We start from the raw sequence: 27,870 nt of genomic DNA, 5'->3' as shown, positions 1-27,870 counted from the left end.
TTTAGGAGAAAAGTAAGATAGCCTCAGCTTTATTTGTGTGACTTTAATTCCTTTGCCACTCCCAATAAAAAAGGTAGGAAAATGCAGCACATTTTTTACATCAAAACCAGAGCATGTGGTTACATTCTGGATATTTCTGATCAAGGTTTACTCTGCTGTCCGTGAAATTGACAGCGAAGTTCTCCTTGGTCTGAATGGGGACAAGAAGAGATTAAGGGTGTTTAAAGTAAGTAGGGAGGAGCTCATGAATTTATAGATTTGTATCATCACTGCTGGATGTTATGGCCATTTTGGGGTGCTGAGGAAAAACAACCCCTTTCCCCAAGCCCATATTTTCTTCTCTGTTGCAAGGAAAGGAAGGGGCATTTCTTTTATTCAGTGATGATTCTTTCTTTGCTTATTTCAATTTCTGACGCTTCTCCTGGATGTGCTTTTCACACTGTATGTCGATTTCAGGCTGCTCGAGCCGCCTCCAGGAGTAAAACCAAGAACTCCACTGCCCATTCCACTTCCCAGATTAAATCCTCCACCAAAGCCAAGACCACCTCCGCTGCTGTAGGTATTACCACCACCAATGGAGCTGAGCATAGCTGCAGCATACAAAAAAAGCAAGTCATGTTTAGCAAAAACAGTGAGACATATTGGAATATTCTAACAAATATTCTGCCAACAACAGCAAGGCATTGGTTCTTGAAGAGAGCGGACACATTAACTATGGCTCAGCAGAGGCCACTTAATTTATAATCTCATATGTATGAAAGGGGATTTTGGCCCAGTTATGCTTGCTCTCCCATTCAGTCACCTTCTTTCTACCTATATCCTAAAGTGAAGGAACATACATTTGAGTATGGCCCTGAGAAATTGCTCCCAATTATCAAAATGTGATATTTAACATGATAGAAGATGAAATTATTACATGCATACCTATTATAGAATCCCCACCCTCCTATCCTTCCACAAGAGTGGCTCTGCCGGTTGGGCTAAGAGACAAATGGGGGATTTCCACACTGGAAGTGGCTGCCAGATTGATGGCGGATTCCACCTCCCCACCCTCCTTGTTCTATGCCAATGGTGGCTAACCTTTTTGGCATTGAGTGCCCAAAGCATGCGCGCATACCCACAGTGCAATGCATGTGCGACCCCCCCTTGTGCCCCCCACATATATGAATGCCCCTCTGCATGTGCCCTGCCCCCGTGCATGCGTGAGTGACACCTGCACATGAGTGCATGACCCCTGTGTCTGCGCCCCATCCCCCACACATGCATATTCATCTCCCGCATGTGCCCCACTCTTTGCGCATGTGCAGCAGAGACCTGAAAACTAGCTGGCCAGCTCGAGGCGCATGCGCATGCACTGTGGAGCTGAACTGGGGTGACGGCTCGCGTGCCTGCAGAAAGGGCTCTGCATGCCACCTGTGCCATAGGTTCACCATCACAGCTCTATGCTCTCCACCCATCCATTTTTTGGTTTTCAGATTGATGAATTCTCATTGTATTACTTCCTCATTGTTTATTTTACAGGCAGTACTCAACTTACAACATCAGTGAAAAAAGTGACTTATGACCATTTTTCACACTTATGACCATTGTGGCATCCTCATTGTCACAAGATCAAAATTCAGATGCTTGGCAACTGACTCATATTTATGATGGTTGCAGGGTCCCAGGATCATGTGATCACCTTTGGCGACCTTCAGGAAGCAAAGTCAATGGGGAAGCCTGATTCACCTAATGACCCTGTTACTAACTTAGAAACTGCAGTGATTCACTTAACAACTGTGACAAGCAAGGTCGTAAAATGGAGCAAAACTCACTTAACAGTGAGATTGTAAGTTGATTGCTACCTGTAAAATAAACAATGAGAAAGTAACACAACGAGAATGTCTCGCTTAGCAAGATAAATTGGGAGCTCAATTGTGCCTATAGATTGAGGACTATCTGTATGGTATTCTATTATTTTATTTCTATTCTGTTTACACTGCTTTCATTTTCTTCTTTTTTATTACCCCCATGGTGAAATAGGAGGCAAATTAAATAAATAAATAAGATAAATAATCTCTACTCTTCTTCTAATTAAGTCTAAATGTTTTCCCTAGCTATGTCTTCAATTTTTTGGAACACAACTATAAGTACAGATAGTCCTTGTTTAGCAATTGCAATTGGGATCAGTAACTTGGTCATTAAGCAAGGTAGTCACTAAGTGAAAATGATAGGACCATGACTATGCTTATAATTTTTCAGTTTTCCTTTGCTTCTTGCTACTTCCTTCAGCTGAATTGGGGTTCTTTTGGGTTGAGGACAATTTGGTATGGGCTAAGTAAGTGAAAATAAATGCAGAAAGACACTGCAAAGTTCATAAATGTGAGGACTGGTCACTAAGGAGATTTTTGAGCAATAAACTTTGGTCACTAAACAAGACAATCCTAGGGGAAACTTTCATCTTGGAGAAAATTATAAATTGCTGCCCTAAGGGATAATTTCCATGATCTGTGATCCAGTCCCTGGGGTTTAATATATGCTGAAAAGAATAGGAAGTAAACTTACTCATATCTACAAAACCAGATCCGTCTTCAGACAACCTATTGTGTGAGAAATAAGCACACAAGCAATTAAAAAAAGAAAAAAGAAAACATTCATTTTTTCTAATTGAAATATTTTAGTCTTGGCAATAAGGAAACAAAACATTAATTTAAAATATTCAGAAGAGACAGCTAACTGTCTCTTGCCAGATTTAATTAATGCGTGTCATTGGCCTTAGGAAGAAGATGAGAAATACTATGTTGGATGGGATTAATGATCCAGAAGATGGACTCTTCCCCCACCCAGTCCTTTATTGTTGTTAATTGACAACAATACAAGTAGGATACGCTTAAATGACAAAGCATAGGTCTCCCTCATGATTCACTTAATCGCAACCATTTCCCCATAGGAGTTTTAATTGATGAAAGGAAACATTGGATTAAATATTCATAGCGGATATATATACATAGTGGACTTTAGCAGTTGATATTGTTATTTATATATCATCAGCATCATTTTAGCCATTGGCTGTCCACTGCAGGATGAAGGCCTCTTACACACGTTTCCAAACAATACGGTCCTGAGCTTTTTTACCAATTGGGACCACAACGCTTTCTGATGTCATCAACCCATCTTCTTTTTTAGGTCTCTTTTGTGGATGCTTTTTATCAAGTGAGATCCATTCTTTGACTATTTATACATGCACACACACACACACACACATACACACACACACACACACACACACACATATATATATATATATACACATACACACACATACAAACATACACACACACACACAATACATATACACATACGCCAGTGGTGAAATCCAATTTTTTTCCCTACTGGTTCTGTGGGCGTGGCTTGGTGGGGGGGGGTCATGTGACCGAGTGGCCGTGGCCAACTTTACGTCACTGACAGCAACTCACAAAGCCACGCCCATCAAGCAATGCCCACAGAACTGAGCCGTACAGCCGTCCAAACCAAAGCTAGTGGTGAGGAGGCTTCGGGATGACACTCAGGACTGCTGAAAAGGCTTCCTCCCCAAGCCTTCAACGTATCCCAGGATTGCAACATGGAAGGCTCAGCAGGAAAATGAGGGTCAGTCTGCTGACCTTAAGAAAAGGCTGAAGGCTTGAGGGGGGGACCTTTTTGTCGATCGGCAGGAAAATTGTGAGGGGGATTTTTCCGCCTGTCCTCCTTTTCCTGCCTGTCCTTCCAAAGTCTCCGTGAGTCTTTTGGCAGCCGAGGCAGAGAATCTTCTGGCAGCTGGGGAAGAGAGGCGGCAAAGGGCGAAGCAGCCCTGCATGGAGCTGGAACCATAAAGCGGGAAGCACACTCCCAGAGTGGCGGCTGCTGGAAGACTCTCTGCCCCAGCTCCCAGAAGACTCGGCAGCAGGTGGCTGGCCTGACCAGCCTCTTCTCCGCTTCCAGTGGCTTCCAGCCAGGATTTGGAAACTGCAGAGGAAGCCTGCCATGCCCAGTGAGGGTGAGAGAAGAGATAGCAAGAAGAGCCACATCTCACTCCACACGTCTTGCTTCTCCCCCACCCACCCTGCCACCCCCCCTTGATAAAGAGACGGTGGGGAACAGAAGCAGCCAGGCTGCTGTTGCCATTGGGGTGGGGCATGTTGGGTCGCAAGGCACACATCTTACTGAGACTTGCAGCTCCATTGTGTTCCTCGCCATTGTGTCCAAGGAAACATGTTGTAAAAAAAATTTCTCATGAGTTCAATCAAACTTTGCAAAATGTTCTTTTTTACACCATGTTTTCCTGGACGCAACAGCGAGGAACACGACTTGCAGCATGCAAATCTCAGATAAGACATGTGTCTTACAGCCCAACACACTCCCCACCCCGCACCACCTGCCACCCCCAAATTGCATTCCTTAAAGGGGTGGGTGGCTAAGCAAGGGACAGGAAGCCCAGCCATGCCTGGCAAGGGGGGGAGGGACTGCAAGAGGAGCCATGTCTCACTCCACATGTCTCACTTCTCTCCCGCCCCACCTGCCACCTTCCTCGATAAAAGATGCCAGAAATGAGTCTTTGTGAGACTTTTGGAGCAGGACTCTAAAAGGTGTGTTGTGCCATTGCACGCACTAACTGCAGCACCGCTGCAAGTTTCAAACTACTGGTGCAGTCAGAAGTGGCAGGATATCATCTGTGCTGGCAGTGAGCGGACAGCAGCTCTGGAGCAAGGCTGGAGTCGGGGAATGGCACATTCCCTGACCCGGTTGAGGCAGAGGCTTTGGGGTCTCGGGAAATGGTACGTCCCTGTGCCCCAGCTCCCGACCCAAGACAAAGGGCAAGCGGGTGACATACATTGCTTACCTTTAGTGAGGTGAGCAGGCAAGGTGACTGGCGAGGCAATTAGCTGGGCCGTGTGGTAAAGGCAACTTATATAGGGCAGGGATGTGTGGACGGGACAAACAGCCAGAAGAGGCGAGCGAGTGTCCATAAGGTGGGAGAAAGCACCCAGAAGAAGTGTGAGCAGTGAGCGGGCGGGAGTGGGCATGGCCAACCAGAGGTGGTTTTTACCAGTTCAGCGAATCGATTGAAATCGTCCCTACCAGTTCACCCGAACTGGTTAAATTTCACCCCTGATGTACACATACATATGATTGCAAGCTACCCAGAATTACCCTATAGTAAGGTGGGTGGTCAATATATTTTATAAATAAATAAACAAACAAACAAATAAATATTTTTTAAACAACCATTTTTAAAAAACTAAATTCCTTCTTGGCCTTAGATGTTTGTGTTCTAGCAGAAGTCTTATTAGAAGAGGCAATCGCTTCCATAGGCAATGATCGTAAGTACTTATTTTATATATAATCTGGACGGGGAAATAAAACCTTGATTGGTTTTTTAAAAAACTACTTGACTGAACACTGCAGCCCTAGTAAAGTTGCTGCAACGATCAGAATATTTCTTCAAGCCACATACCTGCTCTCCTCCCCTTCCAGCAGCTTTCTGTAAGTAGCAATCTCAATATCCAGAGCGAGCTTGACATTCATCAGCTCTTGATATTCGCGCAGCTGGTGGGCCATATCTTGCTTAGCTTTGTTGAGGGCCATCTCCAGTTCCTCCAGTTTCCCCTTGGCATCTTTGACGGCCAGTGTACCACGTTCCTCTGCTTCTGCAATGGCGGCTTCCAGTTTGGCACGCTGGAGAGACAGACCAAGAGGACAGAATTACTCAGAAATTCTGCCGTTTCATTTCATCCACCACAGAGCAGGAGAAAACGATAAGTGTTCCAAAGCCAAACTGAAGGGTATTGTATGGGGACGTCCATTCATCCTTTTTTTCTTTTTCTTTTGCTACTTTTTTTAACAGAAAATATATTCAGAACCAATCCCTAACTGTGACCGGTGGGGTGGTGGTGGTGGTGAGGGGGATCTAAGGTTGGCTTCAGCTGCCAAGGCAAGACTGAACCTGTTAGGTCAGTTTACACAAATCCAGGAACTTGTGGTGAGTAAATTTTATTGTAAAGTTGTCTCTTTTATTGTAAAGCCTGTCTCTCTTTCTTTTAGTTCTTTAACTTTTGTTTTTCCTGTATTTTTATTTTATAATGAAACTTTAAAAAGTCATGGCAAAAAAAGAATGAGCATCCTGCATCAATTAATTCTGGTGAATAAAAGGGTTCCACCACAAATCCGCGAAGCCCTTATCTGCGGAGACATAAGCGCGAAGACTAATTCGCGCCGTTCAAAGCGCTAAAGAAAAACGCGACCCTACCGCGATGACATAATCGTGGAGGGCAAATCCGCACATTCCCAAGCACTCAGTACCCTAAACCTAACCCTAAACCTAACCCTAAACCTAACCCTAAACCTAACCCTAAAACAAACCCCTAAACCTAATCCTAACCCTTACCTTAATGGAAATTGGCTTTCTGCCACAGCGCCATTTTAAAGCGCCCTTCTGTTGCCGCGCTGTTGTCGTGGCGGTGATGACACGCGATGATGACGTCGCGGATTTAACGACGCACTTATGTCTCCGCGGATAAGGGCTTCGCGGTTTTGTCGTGCCACGAATAAAAGACAGGGAACTCCGTATTGGTTATTTTTATAAGTCTCATCTTATTTATTATTTTTATTAATATGCCACCCTCTTTCTGTCCACTTTTCTTGCTTCGTTTCCAATTGCACTTTTTAAAATGATGAGGAGGGTGTCTTAAAATAGGTAATGAGAATATCTTGAGAATAGTGTAGCAGTATCTACACTAAATGGACCACACTCTTCCCACTATTAGTGAGGAATCTGAGTTCTCAGTGTAAAGAAAATAAAATAAAAACTTTTCTGCAAAGAGAAGGGGAAAACAGCTGGGAAGTAAAGGGAGCTTCAATTGATTCTATCTCCTAATTTTTCTCTTAGGGCAGATCACATTCATCCCATAGAATAGCAAGGCATTAACGTCTCTTTAAAAGTCAGTGCAATCATTCAACTGATATTGTACAGTGATTCACTGCTCTCTAGCTCAAAGTCCAGCAAATAGTGCTGTGTCTTTAAGAAGAAAAAGAAAAGAGGGGGAAAGGAGAGGAGACTATGGGTCAGCAGCAGGACAATGCCTGCATTGTATACTGAAAGTAGTTCAACAAGTACAGATTGGAACATTTGAGAAACCACCTACTGAAGATCAGGAAAGCCCCTGGCAGAGCAAAAATAGATTACACTAAATGAACCAAAAATCTGACTTTATAAAACAGGGCTGAGGAACTTGTTCTAACAGTCATAATTTAGTCATCTAGAACCAGTGGTGGGATTCATTTTTTTTACTACTGGTTCTGTGGGCGTGGCTTAGTGGCCATGGCATGGCTTGGTGGGTGTGGCGGGGAAGGTTACTGTAAAATTCCCATTCCCTCCTGATCAGCTGGGACTTGGGAGACAGAGAATAGAAGGGGGCGGGGCCAATGATGAAATCCAAATTTTACCAATTCTCTGAACTACTCAAAAGTTCCGCTACTGATTCTCCAGAACTGGTCAGAACCTGCTGAATACCACCTCTGTCTAGAACTCTTTGGAGAGGAAGCAAAAGCTTTACCCTTTATTTAAATCAATGCACAAACATCACTTGCAGCACACTTTTGATTTGATATATTAGGGGAGAAGGGCTCACAGCTGAATGGCAATGCAACTTTTTCTGTCTCTCTCCCCCTCCCCTTCCAGAGTAGACCCAATTTGTGGCACCTCCAGTCAGTAAGTCAAGAAGTGCTTTTGCTTGGCAATCCTGGAGGACTATTACTACAGTCAGCCACAATAATTTAGACAGGAATTCAAGAAATGCGACCTGCCGCATTAAAATCAATATGAGAATCAATATTAATCCAACGTCAGTGTCAAATGCATGTTCACAAGGGAGCATGTTCCTTAGCCTGAGAACAACACACAGGGAGGAACTCTCCTCTCCATGTCCCCAAAAATGTGCCTTTGTGAGCAGGAGTGCTTCCAAAATGACTTAGGCTAATCTTCAAGTCTATCATCTGTTCTGGCATTGACAGGGTGAAAGGTAAAATGCCCTCATATGCACCTAGGGTCAGAAAACAGCAGTGCCTTGTTTCCAAGAAAAGGGAGGGAGGGGGAAATCTTCTAATCATCTGCCCTTTGCTCACCATTAATGCCATAACCATTTATTACACTGTTGGTATGAGATAAAATTACTAGCCATTTACTATGCAGGAAATTTGTAGGTGGCTCCACCCATTGTGCTCCACTCCCTCTATTGTAAGGGTGTTAAAAGAAGAGTGTAATGCTTAGCATCTGGACTCCAGATCTCCCGTTCATCAATTAGAAGTGAACTCCCCTGGGTCACTGTGTTTGCATTGCTTCTCTTTGAATGTTTGCTGAAGTCTCCCTGCCCTGAAACCAAACACCCATTATGGAGAGACAATAGCTTATCTCTCCCTTTTGTGCAAACAGTCTACTTCATTTATCACGAAATATCCAATCCTTGCAGGCAATGTAGCACAGTTATATAAGCAGGTGGAGGTTTATTTTTTTTATAAAACGTATATATCATTTATTCAACAAACTGACAAAGCTGCCCAAACCGGAGGAGGGGGAAGGTTTGTGGCTTGGAACAGCATGAACTCAAACTTAGCTAGGTAGGTGAGGGTCAAAATGAAGGAGACAGATGTGTGGCCAGATCTTCCCATATTTTTGTGAGTTTTTTGTTTTTTTTTTTACATTTCAGCAGCTACAAAGGGCTCCAATTTCTCCATAAGCTATAATCTATGCTTTTTACCAAAAGAACTTTGACTCCAGCCAGGTTTGCGATAGAATCTCAACCTGCTTTTTCTTGCAGTTCTTTTATATCTAACACGTAGATGCATCCAACTTTAACAAGAAACCATAAATCCAACAATATAGTTCCAGCTGTGGTCTATTTCCTGTAAGGATTTATGTCGTAGGTGGGATGGTGAGTTGGGATATTGGGACTGTGCATGGATATTATACCACACTCTTACACACTTTTATTCCTTAGTACTTGGTGTAGATTTTCTTTCTTTTACTCACCTGGTTTTTCACATTGTCAATCTCAGCTTGCAACCTCAGTATTGTGCGATTAATCTCTGCAATCTCATTCTTTGTGTTCCGCAGGTCATCTCCATGCTTTCCAGCGGTGGCTTGCAAGACCTCAAACTAAAATTAATAAAAGATGTAGAAAATATAAAGGGAGGTTGCTTGTCTTCCCCTCCTCATTCTAGGCTCCTGCCTGGGCTCAGTTCCCTATCACATCCTGAAACTCTACATAATGTTCAAGTTTCAGAATTGTTTTCTACGCAAAGACAAAAGAAACATCATCTTTGCTCCAAGTAGCAACTGACCCATTTCTGAGACTAGAAGGGCAAGTACAAAATGCCCATGGGAGAGAAGGTTAGAAGAGTGAGTGAGCTAAAAGAGGATAAATGACTATTAAGACAGTTTGTGGAAAACTAGTAAAAATTCTTAAGGCATAGGACACAAACAACATCAGTCCCCATCACGTATCTCCAATGTTACATATACGGTACATTTGTCTGATTGCTTATTTGAGAAATTTCCTGAACAATTCATTCAGTGGGCACTGCAAAATGAACAGTCATAAAGAAGGAAAAGGCTAACTGATGGTGATATCATTACAGCTTCTACTCATAAGAGTAGTTTAACGATGTTGGAGCTACAAGTTCCAAATATAAAGGCAAAAAAAGTATCCATATTAATCATAAATTTGAGATTCATATGCAGCAGCTATCCAACAAAGTCAGTACCTACAAGGGGCTTTCTTAAACATCTGCAAATGTATTTGAAAACTATAATACAGCATTAAGACATTATAAATAATCCACTTGATATCACCCAGTGGGCTCCCTTTTAAACCCATCTTTTCCACCATTGCTCACCTTGCTTTGGTACCAGGTTTCTGCCTCCTGCCTGCTCTTCTTAGCAATATCCTCATACTGAGCCTTGACCTCAGCAATGATGCTGTCCAAGTCCAGGTTCCGATTGTTGTCCATTCGAAGGACAACAGATGTATCTGAGATCTGGGCCTGCATTTCATTCAGTTCCTGACAGGAAAAACAACATCCACCAGACATTAGTTGTGTGCTGCCCTTTCCATGTTGTTCTGGTGAGGATGTATGGCAACACAACAGTTGAAGTCTAAAGAGGGGAAGGAGGTAGTCTTTGAAACCAAGTTTCCTGCTTCAATTAAATGTTCAATAAGAGTGATAAACTAATATGGCCAATTTTTCATGGGATTAGGGTCAGAATGGCAGCTAAGTATTCACTGAATTACATGTACTTTGTATTATGTACAATGTACATGTACATTGAATTATAGGCATAAGCCATTGCAATATACGGAAGACACATGTTTTTTCCCTCCATGGGTTCTGTTAAACACAGAAAATTGTGTTTAACAAATGTCCCAATTAAGACCTGGCAATAGTATCAATGAACAAGTGGCAGCAACTTTCTCCTGTTCATGCAGGTTGAACAATTCCTAGCTCAGCTCATTGTGCCATACACATACAGAAAGACTATTAACTCATTCAAATAGACTCATTTGTAAAACTCCTTTGATATCCATCTACTTGACAAAAGAATCACATAAGATAAGCAACTTGATATGTTTAACAAGGGTTTCGGGTTTCCACTACAGAGCCATTTGTACATTAAAATGTGACAGCTTTGACAAAGAGCCTAGAGACTATGAAGAAAAGGGAGTCAGAACAATGAAAAGTAAATATAGATGATTACATTAGTAGAATTTCAGTGTTTGTAATTTCTTAACAGCTTTGTATTCAATGTCCTGTCAAGCTTGAATTTAATCTTTTGAGTTTCTTTATATAGGGAAACTGGATTTTCCAATGGAATTTTGGAATATAGAACCAATCTTAGCTTGAGCAAAGTTCTCCTTGAAAATCACATTTTAGTTTCAATTCAATTCAATTCAATTTATTAAATTTATATGCCGCCCTTTTCCCCCGAAGGGGACTCAGGGCGGCTCACAACTCGAACCGGGGAGGGGAATACAGACAAAAGATTTAAAAATAACAACATAACAATATATAATTTAAAAACTCACAACAGTCATACCATTCGAGATGGGGGCAACAGCTCTTTAGCCCCAGGCCTGTCGGAACAACCAGGTTTTGAGGGCTTTGCGGAAGGCCTGGAGGGTGGTGAGGGTTCGAATCTCCACGGGGAGTTCGTTCCAGAGGGTCGGAGCAGCCACAGAGAAGGCTCTCCTCCGGGTAGTCGTCAGTCGACACTGGCCGGCGGATGGGATTCAGAGGAGGCCTAATCTGTGGGATCTAATCGGTCTAGTGGAGGTAATTGGCAGCAGGCGGTCTCTCAAGTACCCAGGTCCAATACCATGAAGGGCTTTATAAGTAACGACTAGCGCCTTGAAGCGTATCCGGAGACCAATAGGCAGCCAGTGCAGCTCGCGGAGGATAGGTGTTACGTGGGTGAACCGAGGTACACCCATGATCGCTCGCGCGGCTGCATTCTGGACAAGCTGAAGTCTCCGAATACTCTTCAAGGGCTGCCCCATGTAGAGCACGTTGCAGTAGTCCAGTCTAGAGGTCACAAGGGCACGAGTGACTGTTGTGAGGGCCTCCCGGTTCAGGTAGGGACGCAACTGGTGCACCAGGCGAACCTGGGCAAATGCCCCCCTGGTCACAGCCGAAAGTGGTGTTCAAGAGTCAGCTGTGGGTCCAGGAGGACTCCCAGATTGCGAACCCTGTCTGAGGGGCGTACTGTTTGACCCCCCAGCCTGAGAGATGGAACACTTGGCCAATTAGTAGGAGGGAAGCACAGCAGCCACTCGGTCTTATCTGGATTGAGTACAAGCTTGTTAAGCCCCATCCAGTCCGTAACAGCCTCGAGGCACTGGCACATCACGTCAACCGCTTCATTGAGTTGGCACGGGGTGGACAGATACAGCTGCGTATCGTCCGCATACTGATGTTGTTTAAAACATGCAGCCTACTCAGTCAAAGGATAGGGTTTAAGCTAACCAAAATATTGCTGTAAGTGTATTTTGCACATTGCACTAGATTAATATTTGCTTAATCATGGTTTGTTGAAAAAGTTACAATGTCTGGGTGCACACATCATATTAATCCACTGGAGTCTGGCAGCCAATAAATTTAAAAAGATAAAAAATGTCAAAACTAAACAAATTACATTTTGGCTTACAAAGTAATATAAACTCTTATTAAAAATAGAATTCTGGGCAGACTGGAATTCTGTCTGAATCTAATTTCATCAATAGTGAGAAATTTCCAATGAAAAATTCAGCAACACAATTCACCTACCCGCACAGTGATTATATTAGGGATCAAATAACTTGGGATCAATATTAGTGATAAAATATTTTTGACAATATTTAATAATAGAGAAGATAATACTTCTCAAAGTTCAAATGTAACAGAGAACCATAATTTGTTTTCTCTTTACAATTGTTACGTCTGGATATTTAAATTACTGCTAGAAGAAAATGATCTCCCTTAATTTTCCTTGAATAAATTTATGAGAATTTAAGTTTTCTCTTTTTTATGTTTCCTTTTTAGATATTGACTGGGCAGTATGAGATGCTAAATGAATACTGTCATCACAAATGCTTATCATTATTATTTGCTAAGCAAATATATTTGCTATATATTTTCTTTAATGAATAATCTTTATTTCTGTTAATTCTTCCCCTCCCTTCATAAAACAACTCCTTTGCTCAATCTCTTCTCCCATGCCAACTTTTCCAACTCTTGAGAAAGACAAACTAACAGGTCATATATAAATATTTAAATAAATTCTTTACAAGGATCAGTTAATTTGTTGTCTGTAAGGAGATCAGTGCCTGAGCTAAAGACAGTAATAGCACAAACATTCTTCCTTAGTCTTGTATCTTGCAGATATGCATCTTGTTGACTGGGAGTTGTAAACCAGCATACCTCAATGGTATCAGATTGTGGAAAGTGACAGTAAAGTTTACTTACTGTTTCATAAAGCGCTCTCAGGAAATTTATTTCATCTGTCAGTCCATCCACTTTGGCTTCCAGCTCCACCTTATTCATGTAGGAAGCATCAACATCCTAAAGGAAACCATTAGAAGAAAATCAACTTATGTTTTTGAGAAATGGAGAAGAAGGAAAGGACGAGGTTGCTACTATGGGCAAAGGAAAAAAAAATGTAATGGAGAATCTCATTTCTTTGTTGCTAGGTTTAATCATCCCGCATGTTGTCCCCGCCCTAAAATGAAATTGTCAGACTGATTTAGCATCAATGTACACATGATACTGTGGTGGCGCGATGACTCGGTGATTAAGACAGTGGATAGCAGTAGCAGTAGACTTATATACCGCTTCATAGGCCTTTCAGGCCTCTCTAAGCGGTTTACAGAGAGTCAGCATATTGCCCCCAACAATCTGGGTCCTCATTTTACCCACCTCGGAAGGATGGAAGGCTGAGTCAACCCTGAGCCGGTGAGATTTGAACCGCTGACCTGCTGATCTAGCAGTAGCCTGCAGTGCTGCATTTAACCACTGCGCCACCTTGGCTCCTGGATGCTGGAAAGCCAATGTCCTGGCCTCAAGATCCCAGCATCATGTCACAGATTGAGTCTTATTACTTGTTCCAGTTCCTGCCAATTTAGCAGTTCGAAAGCATGCAAATACAAGTTGATAAATGGGTGCCACTTTGATGGGAACATAACGGCACTCTGTGACATCTTGCTGGCCCATATGACTGCAGAAATGTCTTTGGATGTCACTGGCTCAATGGCCCTTGAAATAGAGATGAGTACTGCCCTCTATAATCGGCAATGACTAGCAGAGTAAAATCCGCAGGGGCTCCTTATACATGATACTGAATATGCAGCAGGCTACTATGGCTTTTTAAAAATTATTATTTAAAGTCACAACTATAATTTAGTCCACTGCAAGTGGGAAGGAGAAGTTTATCCTTTCCTTTTATAGTTTTAATTGCAATTACACTTGTCTTCTCCTCCCATGGCACAGTCATTTTTGTCAAGCTTGGAAATTAGTTTCCTTTTCCTGTAATAAACTATTTAAGGGGAAGAACATAACTGCAAGTATTCAATTTCAGATAATATGTAGTATGTCCTTAAATTTCTTCTCCATGTGGATGACTCAATTGACCTTGAGTAGGTCACCTCTCCTTGCTGTGTGTGTATCCATTATCCTTTTCCTCTTCCATCTCATCTGTTTCAGTGGTGGGTTGCAGGTGGTACGCCCGGGTACAGGCGTACCGGAGCCTGCCCAGAGCACGGGATGGAGCTCCTTACCATGTTTTAAAGCTTTCAACGCTTCCGTACATGTGCATGGTGCGTACAGCGCCTGCGTGATGCTCCGCTGAGCAGCTGAAGCATTGCGGAGGCTTGCAGAAGCCTCGTTTACAGCTACAACGCATGCACACGTGCCACACGCATCCATGTAGGCATCCAGAACCCATCACGGATCTGTTTGCTTTGTATACAAAGAAGAAAAACACCTGTCTGCATAATACAAATCCCTGCTTTTAGTGCTGTAACCATATAATAAGGGAATAGGTGTTACATTTATTATACTCCAATGTAATTCTTGCATCAGGACTATCCAACAGCTGAATGAATGAATGAATGAATGAATGAATGAATGAATGAATGAATGAATGAATGAATGAATGAATGAAAGCAATTTGCAAAATAAGGGTATCCTTTTGAGGATTTTGGTGGTTGCAGCAGTGTATTTAAGTGATTTTAAAATGCAATTGTTTTACTCTTCCTAGCATTCACATGCTTCATAAAAAGCTGGGTTAATGTTTGCAAGAATTTTTTCTTTCAGAAAGTTTATCAAATTCAGTTTTTATTCCATTCAAAGCTTCTATATGGAATATCCACTTTATAATGGAGATGTCAGGTTGTACCAGTTAATAATTCCCATGACAAAATAATCCCTGTACAGAAATAAAAACCTGACATTCAAAAAGTCTGTAACTCTTTCCCCATAACAACTTATTTTTATAGGTTTATAATTTTCTTTTTTCTTTGAAAATAAAAGTAGACGATCTTTTCCCCATTGGCAGTTTATGGTGATGCCATCATTTTTTGTGTATATGGACAAGAACAGATATCACCCAAAAGTTTACATTTCCATAATTAATATTAAATTTGAAGACATTTGACATTTGGACATCATCACTAAAATAAAATTTTACATGCCAATGTACTGCTAATAAATTTAATAAAAAGGTAAAGGTTCCCCTTGAACATATGTGCTAGTTGTTCCTGATTCTAGGGGGCGGTGCTCATCTCTGTTTCAAAGCCCAAGTGACAGAGCTGTCCGAAGATGCCTCCATGGTCAAGTGGCTGGCATGACTAAATGCCGACAGCACATGCAACTCTGATACCTTCCCACCAAAGGTGGTTCCTATTTTTCTACTTGCATTTTAACATGCTTTCAAATTGGTAGGTTGGCAGAAGCTGGGACAAGTAATGGGAGCTCATTCCGTTACATGGCAATAGGGATTCGAACTGCCAAACTGCCGACCTTTCTGATTGACAAACTCAGCATCTTAGACACTAAGCTACCATGTCCCTAATAAATTTAAATTTAAATTTATTTTAATACATTTAATAAGTAGACTTACATTTCTACTTTGATCTATTCCAATTGTTTAAAGGTACTGTTTCCAGGGTTATATCCTGCATATAATGCTACAGAATTGTACTAGTAAAATCATGTCACACTGGAAACCCTGCCATCTATAACACAACATGCGAATTTAGGTTAATAGACTCTTACCTTCTTGAGCACGACAAATTCATTTTCTGCAGAGGTGCGCTTGTTGATTTCATCTTCATACCTGTGATGAATGTAGAAGAGACAGATGGTTTAAATAGGCCCATGAGTTACTCATCACAGAAAGAGAAAATTTATCTAACCCTAGGGAAATCTGCAGCAATGATGGGACTAATCAAGTTTCTTTCCCTCACCCTGCTATTTTAGAAAATGAAAATGTATCTTTTAACAGGATTCTTCATGTTAAACCTTCAAGTTTGGGAAGTCAAATTGGGGCCAAAGACATTCAAATCTGGAACAGTAAGCTTAGACATGTCTTGCTTATTGTAAGATTAAGTTGTGTTGTACCGAAGGGGATTTATTTCCAAATATATATGATTACCAGAAAACAAGCTGCTTTATACCAAAGCACTCGAGTCATGTAACCTAGCATCATCTGACTGACAAGGGATGTCTGGAAGTCTGCCTGTCGAGATGAGATGGACCGGTTGCTTTCGTGGTGTGGAGACAATAACTTGGTCCTTAACACCAATAAGACCAAGGAGCATATAATGGACTACAGAAGGAATAGATCAGACATCCAGCCCTTGCTTATCAATGGAGACTGAGTGGAGCAAGTGACCAGCTTTAAGTTTCTGGATGTTATCATAAAAGAGGAACTGACCTGGGGCGCTCACATTGCAGCACTGGTCAAAAGGGCCCAGCAGAGATTATATTACCTGAGACTACTGGTGACCTTCTACCGCTGCACCACAGAGAGTATTTCAACTTACTGCACCTGTGTATGGTTTGCCAATTGCACAGTGGCAGATAGGAGAGCGTTCCAGAGAATCAACATCATTGCCCAGAGGATCATTGGTTGCCCTCTCCCCTCTTTGGAAGAACTTTATAGCTCCCGCTGCCTTAAGAAAGTTCAAAACTTTCTCCACAATAGGGGATCGTTCCCGCTTGAGCTCCCTTTGTTCCTTTTTTCTCTACCTGCCCAATATAGCTCCTCCTTAGCTTCATTTCATTTCCAATTTCCTTTTTGCCTCCTTTTTACCAGGAGGAGGAAGGGTTTGTGTGTGTATGCCCACAGGTGCTTATATTACACAAACATCAATCCACCATTAAACATTTTTTCTTTTAAAAATCCTGTCTATCTTTTCTCAGATTGGGGTCTGGCAAGCATGACCCAGGCCTACATTAAATGAGGAAAGGGTAGAAATTATCCCCTGGGTTGTTTTCAGCTTGAACTGGCAAACCTAAATTGATGAACAAAAAAAGGGGAACTCTGCATAAAGGTATTTTCCTTCCTCTCTTGTTGTGCATGATGACCTCTCAAATCTGCAAATTTCTTCTTCTCTGGAAGAACCTAAAACTCCTGAAACTTAACAACTGCTATGGCTCTTTCCTATTGCAAAAAAGTGTGGGGATTGTAAATTGAAATGGATGCAGAGAATATTCTCTAAGAGACCCTCTCACAAATTCCCGGAGTTCATAAAAGCAAAGACCTTTTTAAGCTCTTTATGGCACAATTGGTGTCTCACACACAGAACTATCCCTGCTATGAAAGCGGTTGGTGTCCTTGGATCGTATAAAAAGGCCTAGATAAAGCCTATCCTCAGGCTGCTACTCCCTTTCTCCACAATCCATATTTAACTTGCCTTACCTTTGGGAAACATTAGTAAGTTATTGACTTTTTTCGTCCACAGAGACACACCCTCAGGTGTTTTGTTTGCTGTCTTATTGGAGCTAGTGTGCCAATTTCTATTTCTTAAACATAGCAGGTGTGACTGGGTGGGGGGGAAAACAGGCGTGGAGTCCATTTCTCTTGGATATTTGTAAGAAGCAAAGAGCCTTTTTTACACAAGTTCAGCAGCCATTTGATCCTTTGTCTCCACAGGAACTTTCTAAAGAACAACAGAATGTGCTCTGCGGTAAAATGCAGAGCTATCAGCAGATAAAGAGTAGTATACATCCTTCCTTCCTCCACCTCCCTTTTTCAACAGTTGTTTGTCAAGTGATAGGAGAGGGAAAAATGACCTTTCACTTGCTGGCATGCTCTTTGTACGAACTAATTGCGTGAGAAGCTAATCCAGGAACTTCTTAGGAGGGATTTATAATACTTCCACTTAAAATGGCTCCTAACATGTAAGACTTAGGCTATAATTTACTATACCTTTAAATTACACAGATGAGATAGCAGGTCCTAAGTTCAAGGGCTGCCATATCAGCATAATTGCATAATAATTGAATATATAGTTGAAGTATGGGGACACAGATTGGGAAAAATCTCCCTCAAAAGCCTCAATCATCCATACAATTTCTTAAGTCATTCCTTGGGTTGCTCTCAGTGAAATCTACCTCACAGGAACAATGAGAAGACAAAACAAGGATTTGTGTTTGAGCTGTGCACCTTGCCCTGAATTCTTTAGAAAGGAATTTGATTTTAAAGATAACTACCGGTATATACATTTTCTAGGCTAAGTAAAAGGCTCATAAACAATCAAGCCATCAAACAGGTTGAAAGCATCAATTTTTTTAAGAGTAGTATCCAAACTTCACAAAGCAGCAAAATTCAATCCAACTATGTCTTTTTTGTAGAGCAAACTTTTCACTTTTCATTTTAAACTTTTCACAGCCAAATCACTTTTCTACCACTATATGAGGCAAAGGTAAGCTGTCATTCATACATTGTAAAAGAAATCAGAATGTTTTTAAAGAATTCCTTCTCAGTTGCCTAGATCTGTCCCTAATGTGGTCATGAGATCAGAGGCTGAACTCCCCAGAACTGAAGGCAGAGTTTACAAATAATATTTGCCTGACTAAGCCATAATTTACAGGTACCATTAATTTTGAGGGGCAATCATATATAAAACTGGCAGGTGATGGAATATTACAAATAAATTTTGCACATGCAGTGTTACCTGCAGTGTCTGTTACTGAGGGTAGAGATAGTTAAGGTTGTCATCACACAATAAGATATTGTGTTGAGTTGAGTTGTGTTGTGTTGAGCCAAATTATAAAAATATATCACCTAGAGAACACAATGGATTCCTCTCCACTGTCACCTCTATATTTATTCTCACTTTCATATTCTATGTATTGGTGCCTTTCTAAAGCCTGTTTTAATGCCTTACTATCAGCACATTTTAATAAAATCCCAATATTAAAAGATTATGCCCAAGTAGGACCAATGAAGACTCGATTACATGAATTGTTCCATACTGTGCCTGAATCAAGACGGTTGGTTTTTCCATTAAATATTTTCCTAAGTTCATGTAACTTTAATATAAATTATCTGCTAATGTCACAAACAGGGTTGCAAAATATTGCTACATATAAAGGTACACCACAGCAGCATAATTATTGTGAAATATATGTCTATTAATATATCTTGGACAGTCATGGATCAAATTATAAGGATATTTATCATTATAAGGGTTGCTTTGCAATAGTGGCTTTATTTGTTGCTTTATTCAATCTTGGTTTAAGACTGCATCAGATTTGTAAACAATGCGTAAACTAAAATAGGGTGACCCATCTATCTAGGCTAATACTATGCTTTAACTATATGACAACTCCTTTGGATTCTAGCAATTTTCCATTCCAGACTACAGAACGCCACACATAAAACAGTTCCAGGACATTCACACCATTAAATCAAGGATGTGTGGTAGAAAAGTAGACAAAGCATTCTCTGTCTCTGCCCATAAAGTACACATGCAGAGTTCAGGCGGATGAAACAAATTGTTCAACACCCACATTTCTGCACCTCCAGAAACTGTATACCTGAGGAATTTTTTGCAAGGGAACCTTTTAAGCCATTACAGTTACCTGCACACCTGCTGGAAAGCCCCTTGTATGAGATGTGTAAGCATCAGCAGAAGCGTTTTAATTGCTGTCTCCTGAATGATTTAAATGAGATTTTTTTCCCCTTCTGCAAATCAGCAAATGGTACTATGCAAGGAAGGGTGTGTCATACTTAGATTCCATTTTGGCCAGACTCAGCCAGTCTTAAGATTTCATAATTAGTAGGTTAAACAGGCTGGAAATCTTAATGGCTATGTGCACGTCATGCTCAACCACAACTATTCTAGTACATTTTAACCTAATTTAACAACCAACATTTCTGTCACATGCAGCTATAGTACACTAGGACTATGCCATTTCTAAATAGCTTGAGCCTTTAAAAAAACCTGTCTGACAATGTTTAGCCTTCTTAACCTTGAGTAATTTTTACAGCTATATGCCACACCACATGTTGTTTCCCTACCATCCTCTTTCCAGTTTAACAGGTCAAGCTTTTCTAAATTCCCTACACTAATCCTTTTGGTTATTCATCCTTTCACCTTTGCAGGAAGAATCCATATTGGGACATGAAGATACCATGAAAGTTTCCAGTAGTTTGAGCCTAAGTACTGACAATTCAATAAGCAAAAATGCTTCATCTAAATTTCTCTGGACTGAAAACCCCTTAGACTACTTGAATCTTGTATGTATCGGAAGGTTGGCCTAATGTTCTCAGGTTTTGTATTTTGTTTTATTTATTTGAATGCTCCAACACTGGAAGTTTTTAAGAAGATGTTGGATAACCATTTGACTGAAGTGGTGTAGAGTTTCCTTCCTAGGCAGGGGGTTGGATTAGAACAGTGTTTTTCAACCTTTTTTGTGCAAAGGCACACTTTTTTCATGAAAAAAATCACGAGGCACACCACCATTAGAAAATGTTAAAAAAAATTAACTCTTTGCCTATATTGACTATATATAAAGTGTTTTTCCCACGGCACACCTTACACTATGTCACGGCACACTAGTGTGCCGCGGCACAGTGGTTGAAAAACACTGGATTAGAAGACCTCCAAGGTCCCTTCCAATCTGTTTTTCTAAATTCTATATTTTACTAACAGGGTCTATGTTTGGATCCTAGGCATTATATGATTAACCCCTAATTTCTCTTCATCTGCCATTTTCAGCTATTGATGAAAGCAGCTAAGAAGTGCATATCATTCAGTGTCTATAGATCACATAATTCTACATTATTAATATCCTTGGTCCTTGCAACTACTACAGTTCAAATGTTTGTGAACTTGACTGTACTGCAGATTCTACAGTAATTACCTTCCTTGTGGTCTCTCACCAATATTGAATCAGCACAGCCCCACCTAACCAAACTGCTTTAATGAATAACAGAGATGTTCTGGGATCGTGCATGTTGCTTCCAAGTAGTTTTTGAATCATGCATAGCTTTAATATCTAGGACCCTGTGCTTTAGAAGTCATTGTTGTTTTGGTTGGATAAAAAACAGTCTATAGGCAAAATAATTATAAATACATGGCACTTTTTTTCCAGCCACTACCATGAGTAGAATGTATCTGCTTCATATATTTTGCACAGAAGATTAAACAGTTCACAAGAGAAATATGTGTTGTATCAACAGTTCAATCTTGTTTCTTTCAATGATTAAAAAAAAATCACCTTGTCAGATTAAGGCTATTCCATTTGCAAGCAAATAGCTTCTCATCCTTCTCTGAACAATATTAATATTCCTTTGATACAAGTATAGAAAAATGAAGAATAAGCCACTGACTCCAAATTTCAATTGTCTATGGATTTCTTCAAGTATCAAGTAAATTATCATTCACAAAGAATCCTGGGACTTATCCTTTGGTATGATAAAGGTGCTTAAATAGGTTGGCAGGATGCAATGAAAAATGCTGTCCCTGGAGAGGCTACAACTCCCAAATACCATGGCAACTTTAGGGCAGCAGGTTGGGAGAGGCTGATCAAAGCAAGCGTATTCTGCTTGAAACCCCACTCATTTTAAACTTCTATATCTCTGGGTATTTCTTCCTTTAATATTTATTCAAGCTAGTATTTTCCAGATGTGTTCCAATTATACCTCCCAGATTGTCAATAGGCCTTTATGGTTAGAAATTCTGGGAGTTGTCATCTGAAAGTACCTGTAGAACATTAGATTGGGGAAGGCAGATTAGTTGTTAACTTTAAATTGAAGGTAAATCCACATATATATTTTCTTGCATTCAATGGTCTTGTTTTACCCCATAAAAGGATGGATCAGGGAGCAAGCCAGGGACAATACTGGGCAATGGTTGGTAACATTGTGCCAAGTTTAGATATACTTATGCTGCATTCAGGTTTGCACGCTCCGTGCTATGTACACAATTTCTGATGAATCATAGGTACTAACTTAGGTGTGTTAAGTGCAACAGTTTCTTGGATTCTACACCGGACAAAGAGGGCTGGACTACATAATCAAGACCTCTTCCAGTCTTTATATTTTATGTTTCCAGAGAAGCCCATTGGATCCCTATGAACTTTCCAAGGAAAAAGCATCTTGAAATTGAATCTGTTTTTACTTGTATTACTGTTATTTTGGCTTTATCTTCCAGAACCTCCATGCCATTCCTTTCTTAACTATTTGCACACTTCCCCTGTATGGCAGAAGTTGTCCGAAGCAACCTAAATAGTAGAATTACCAGGTCTAGGTTGCAAAATGCAGGCAGTTCAGAAATTAGATAGATAACTGTAAATAGATAGATAGATAAATAGATGGATGGATGGATGGATGGATGGATGATAGAGGCAGGCAGGCAGGCAGAAAGTAGAGTTTTCCAAATCTTAAATAGCATGAGAATAATCTCAGCTCAATTTCTGCACGAAATTTCATGCTTGAAATAAATTCTGCTAACCTCTCCAGGGCTTATTTCAACCATCCATGAGCTCATATTCCTTATTTGCAACTCAATGCACATTAGTTTGAGAATGAGTCTCTTTAGGGCCAATTGGGATTTGCAATGAACTTCTGTCCCCCTCCCCAAAAAAGCCCACACACTTTTCAGACCTGAATTCTTTTCTAGATACTGTTCCCCCCCCCTAAAGGAAAACCTGGGATGCTTTGCACAGAGGCACCTGAAGCCTCCCAGACTTGACAAAAACCGTTATGAATACATTACTTGTTCTTAAAATCCTCAACAAGATTCTGCATGTTCTTCATTTCTCCTTCCAGCCGTCCTTTGTCATTGTGCAAGCCGTCTAGCTGTCTCCGCAGGTTGTTAATGTACGTCTCAAAGAGGGGTGCAACGTTGCTCCGAGTTCCGGTCTTTTGCTTCTGCAGGAGGTTCCACTTGGTCTCCAAGATTTTATTCTGTTGCTCAAGGAATCGGACCTGAGAAATACCCACAAGCACATTTTAAAGAACAGCTGTTTTTCCAGGACAATGCGACATGCCACGAAATCAGAAAAAAATGGCCAGCCTGAATAATGCTCAAGATACAGAAAAGAGGATAAAAGAATGAATTATCTGGCAACATTAAGTAGCTAGGGAAGGAGGGAGGGAAGCTGAAAAGGAACAAAAAAAACCCCATCAATGGATAAATCTTTGTTTTAACCGATTGGTTCTGAAGCCAGCCTTTTAGCCATGGGTCAGCGTGAAACACACGCCTGGATTTAGTTGCACATTTTGCAAGCATTTTTGAACTTCTGATATTTATTTAGCTTTTGCATGACCGAACAGTTTAGGAGCTCTAAGAATGTTTGCATTTCCTTTTACTGCATTTTCTCTTGATCAGTTTAAGAGGTGTGGGAAGGTTACAGACTTGGATTTCCAACAAAGAAACCTCCTAGTCAGTTATACAGCTAAGCAGAGATTCATTCGTGCACGCACATTGTTCTCTAATGTTTAAATGAATCGATTACATTAATAGGAGGCTCTAACATTTGAAGAGGGATGTTAATTTACAAGCAAAATTGGGGCTAGAACTTCCATGGCTAAGCAAAAGGGTTAATAAGTAAACCATGTCCTATTTTATGCCCATAAAATGCCCATAGTTGGCAAGTTAATCACTGCAGTTGTTAAGTGAATTGTGCAGTCGTTAAGCAAATCTGCCTTTCCCCATTTGCTTTTCAGAGGAAAGCACCTGGGAAGGTCGCAAATGACAAGCATGACTATGGTTAAGTTGCACTTGTATATGCCCATTGCCAAGCTCAGAGAGATACTAAGGACTTTCAACCATGAGCTACAAATATTCTCCTTTATTGCTACCATCAGTGGTGGGATTCTGCCACTTTGGGAGAACTGGTTGCTAACTTTCTGAGTAGTTTGGTGAACTGGTTGTTGGAAGAAATCATTAGGGCAGAGAACCAGTTGTTAAATCATTTGAATCCCACCACTGGCTACCATTGTCAATCTCCTGATTTTTGGTGACATGACAGTGGGGTTTCTGCAATGGTCATAAGTGTGAGGACCAATTCTAAGTCACCTTCTTTAGCATCCTTGTAACCTCAAGCCGCACCTTAACAAATGGTTGTAAGTGGATGATTACTTCATATGCTCAGAACTTTGGCTTTTGGGCTAATTACCCAACCCAACCCAGAACTATTGGACAAGTAGCACAAATGGCATCACAGTATATGGCTTATAATGAATACTTATGGGATATCTCTATGTAGGTATCTGACAATATGCTCCTAAGCATGATTACTCAGAAGCAAACCCTATAGAATTCAGTGCAGCTACTCCCAGGAACAAACAGATAAAATGCAGAAGACATTAAAAGGTGAACAAGGGTATATATAGACATAAAATCATCATGGGACGGAATCCATACTTTTTTTCCCTTTGTCAAGAACTGCATTAACTCAGACACATTGCAACAGCGGGTGCACAAATGTAAAAAAGAAGACATTTTGGCTACTTAAGAGCCAAGCAAAAATATTACAGGACATATCAAGTGTAATTACTAATTATTTCAGAAATGTGCGCTCATAGGTATGTATTTAACCTGGATAATTTTGAACTTTGGAGGATCTCTTTCTCCTTTCCTCCCTGTGTGTATAATGTATCGGCCTCCATCCTTGACAGCATGTGAGACATATCTGTATTTTGAAGATGTACAGTCTTTTACAGATCAGTTCAAAAGCGTCCTATCCTGCCATAAACCAAGGTATTAATCAAGGTATTATTAATCAAGGTATTATTAAGAACAATCAGGTGATTCATATGGAGTCACTGAGCCATCACCGTTTAAATCCAAGCTATCAGTGAAAACCGAGCATCTCCTTCGATGCAGCTAAAGCAGTCAGCCTGAAGGAATCCCTCGCTTTGTAGGAAAACAACAACAACGAAACATCCCAACTTCATGAGTACAGTTGCAACCCACTACTAAGGCCTGTAGAAAGTTCTTGATATCACAAAAAGGCTCATATCTCACCTTGTCAATGAAGGTTGCAAATTTGTTGTTGAGGACCTTGATCTGCTCCTTCTCCTCCTTGCGTATCGCATGGATCTCTGGGTCAATACTCAGGTTGAGTGGGGACAAGAGACTCTGAGTAATCTGAATATTACCATATCCAGGTGAGACAAAGTAGGATGGGTTATTCCCCCTGTTGCTGGAGCCCACATTAAACATACTGGTGCTACTAAAGTCACCAGGCTTCTTAAAGCTTCCTCTAAATCCATGTGACGAAGAAGCCGAGCTGACCCGGACCTGGGAAAAATTAGAAGGGCCACTTGCTGAACGAGAAGTGAACGAAGTCATCTGCGACATGATTGCTTGAGCAGGGGGTTGTATCAAGGTGTAGACTCAGGGGAGTTTTAAAAAAAAGAGTCCCTCTGAACCTGCAGGCTGGCACTTCCTTTCCTTTATATCTATTAGAAAGAGCTGGGCTTGGCTTGGGGGCAGAGAAAGGATCATTTTACTGCCTGGAAGAATTGGGTGTGTCTGGCTGCCGGCCCACTGCCTTCAACCTGCTGAGCTCAGAGGAGAAGAAAGGCGGGGGGGGGGGGAACCGACACTATCAGCTCCACTCCCTTATACCTTGCCCTTTTCTTAGCAGCTATTGTCCAACTTCCTGGACAACTTGGCCTCAAGCAGAATAAAGTTAAGATCTCACAGTCTTTTATTCCTGCCCTGGGAGTAAAGACATTCAGAAAATACTCAGGGATCAAGGAGAAGTTGTAATAATGCATGGTTTTATGTTAATAAAAGAAATGTCGGGAAAGATAAACTAAGAATAATGAGATCAAAAGGGAAGAAAACCCATTAAACGGTGCAACTCCAACATCTTTGATCAGTGTCTTCACTCAGATATGCTGTTTCTGAGGGTGGGATTGCATAAGAATACATTTAAAAAGATCCAATAATCAAAAATCTACTCCAGGTTGATATCCTCCCAAATAGCTTGAATAAAAATTCCTATCACCTTCCAGCCTTGAACAGGATACACAAAAGCGGAAATCTGTGCTGTGTAGCATTGGATTGTTGGTAATGTAATATCTGCATCAAAAGGATACAGTACTTCAATCTGTCATCCTTTCCATGATTAATAATTGATAGTTTGCTTCCCCTTTTTCTGTTGTTATGCTCCAAAGTGGGATTTTGTTTCTCTTTACTGAAGAGAGGAAACCGGTTCCACCACAAAACCGCGGTAGACAAAAGCGCGCTCGACGAAAGCGCGTACGTGACGTCATCACAGCGCGACGAAAACATCGCACTGTGAGCGGTAAATTTAAAATTAAAGCGAAAACCTTACCCTAACCCCCCCAAACCTAACCCTAAACCTAACCCTAAACCTAACTCTTAACCTAACCCTAAACCTAACCCTTAACCTAACGCTAAACCTAACGCTAACCCTTAACCTAACGCTAAACCTAACCCTAACGCTTAACGTAACCCTAAACCTAACCCTAACCCTTAACCTAACCCTAACCCTAAACCTAACCCTTACCTTTATGTGAATTGGCTTGCTTTAATTTTATTTTAATTTCAATTTAATTTATTTTTATTTTTTTTTCGTCGCGCTGCTGATGACGTCAGGTACGCGCTTTCATCGAGAGCGGTTTTGTCTACCGCGGTTTTGACGGGTCACGGAGGAAACCATGGGTCATTTCATTTATGCTTGCCACCACCTAGACCCAAAAGGTTTTTAGATACTCTGATATAGCAACAAAGGAAGATTTAATCCTAAATCTCCAAATGCAATATATGTTTGCTGAGCAAACAGAGCAGCAAACAGCACAACAAACAGCACAGCAAACATATGCTCTTTTAGTGTAAGTTGCATTGACCAAAGCAGCAGATGAAACCTTCTTCCTGGACCTATAATCTAGAAGATATTTTCTTTATAATCCTAGATCCCTGCATTGTCTGTAGAGATTCAAAGCACACTGTTAGAGAAGAAAGGCATTGTAGAGACTATATTCTGGTAACCATAAATATTAATGGATTGGCTGGATATATTTTAAACATGTTTCTTTAAACTAAGCCACAATGGTTAGATTCATACATTACCCTCTTATCCATAAACAATGGTTGGGTTCACACACATTAAGCCACAGCCAAACAAGGACATTGTGGCTGAACATAATGTGGAAACCTAGTCACTATGTTCAGTTTGCTTTTCATCTGCTGGGTGGCGAGTATGGGAACTAAACCTCATGAGAAAAACTCGGGATGTATTTAGAATAGAATAGCAGAGTTGGAAGGGACCTTGGAGGTCTTCTAGTCCAACCCCCTGCTTAGGCAGGAAACCCTACACCACTTCAGACAAATGGTTATCCAACATCTTCTTAAAAACTTCCAGTGTTGGATCATTCACAACTTCTGGAGGCAAGTTGTTCCATTGATTAATTGTTCTAACTGTCAGGAAATTTCTCCGCAGTTCTAAGTTGCTTCTCTCCTTGATTAGTTTCCACCCATTGCTTCTTGTTCTACCCTCAGGTGCTTTGGAGAATAGTTTAACTCCCTCTTCTTTGTGGCAACCCCTGAGATATTGGAACACTGCTATCATTCATGTCTCCCAATTTCTTCAGGAACTGGCTGGTTTACTACCTTTGATACACCAAGCCAAAGGAAGCACCTTACAAATCTCATGGAGGGTAGTCAAAAAGATATTCTGGAAGATCTCCTTGTTTTAATGTCCTTCAAATTGCATTGAAAGAATTGCTAAGGTTTTAGGAGTAGCTCCTGGCCCTTTTCACAGCAGTGTCATTGTACACAAAGGGTTAATGTTTTTTTGTGAGGAGGGGGTGGACTTCCTCTGTTACTTTTTGCC

The 27,870-nt window shown here is 40.9% G+C and overlaps 1 protein-coding gene across 1 annotated transcript; it reads right to left on the bottom strand.

Moving 5' to 3' along the window:
* Positions 1 to 25,481, bottom strand: LOC106550834 (keratin, type II cytoskeletal cochleal). The gene is made up of 9 exons (XM_014068816.2): positions 25,029 to 25,481; positions 22,773 to 22,984; positions 15,817 to 15,877; positions 13,012 to 13,107; positions 9,910 to 10,074; positions 9,044 to 9,169; positions 5,474 to 5,694; positions 2,545 to 2,579; positions 1 to 590 (listed from the first exon to the last, which is right to left on the bottom strand). The coding sequence occupies exons 1-9, from the start codon at positions 25,362 to 25,364 to the stop codon at positions 403 to 405; spliced, it is 1,440 nt and encodes a 479-aa protein (XP_013924291.1). The 5' UTR covers positions 25,365 to 25,481; the 3' UTR covers positions 1 to 402.
* Between the last annotated feature and the right edge of the window lie 2,389 nt (positions 25,482 to 27,870).

This window comes from Thamnophis sirtalis, unplaced genomic scaffold (assembly GCF_051295495.1).
Source record: "Thamnophis sirtalis isolate CommonGarterSnake01/CBP01778 unplaced genomic scaffold, rThaSir2_p1.2 scaffold_3, whole genome shotgun sequence".
In the NCBI taxonomy this organism is placed as follows: domain Eukaryota; kingdom Metazoa; phylum Chordata; class Lepidosauria; order Squamata; family Natricidae; genus Thamnophis; species Thamnophis sirtalis.
Note: the sequence above shows the minus strand (reverse complement) of the source record. Positions and strands in the feature narration are given on the sequence as shown.

Coding starts and splice junctions, on each gene's coding strand:
- LOC106550834 (XM_014068816.2), bottom strand. CDS start 25,364: ATGTCGCAGATGACTTCGTTCACTTCTCGTTCAGCAAGTGGCCCTTCT. Junction 22,985..25,028: donor TTGCAACCTTCATTGACAAG/GTGAGATATGAG, acceptor GGTATTTCTCAG/GTCCGATTCCTTGAGCAACA. Junction 15,878..22,772: donor GTTGAGGATTTTAAGAACAA/GTAATGTATTCA, acceptor CATTCATCACAG/GTATGAAGATGAAATCAACA.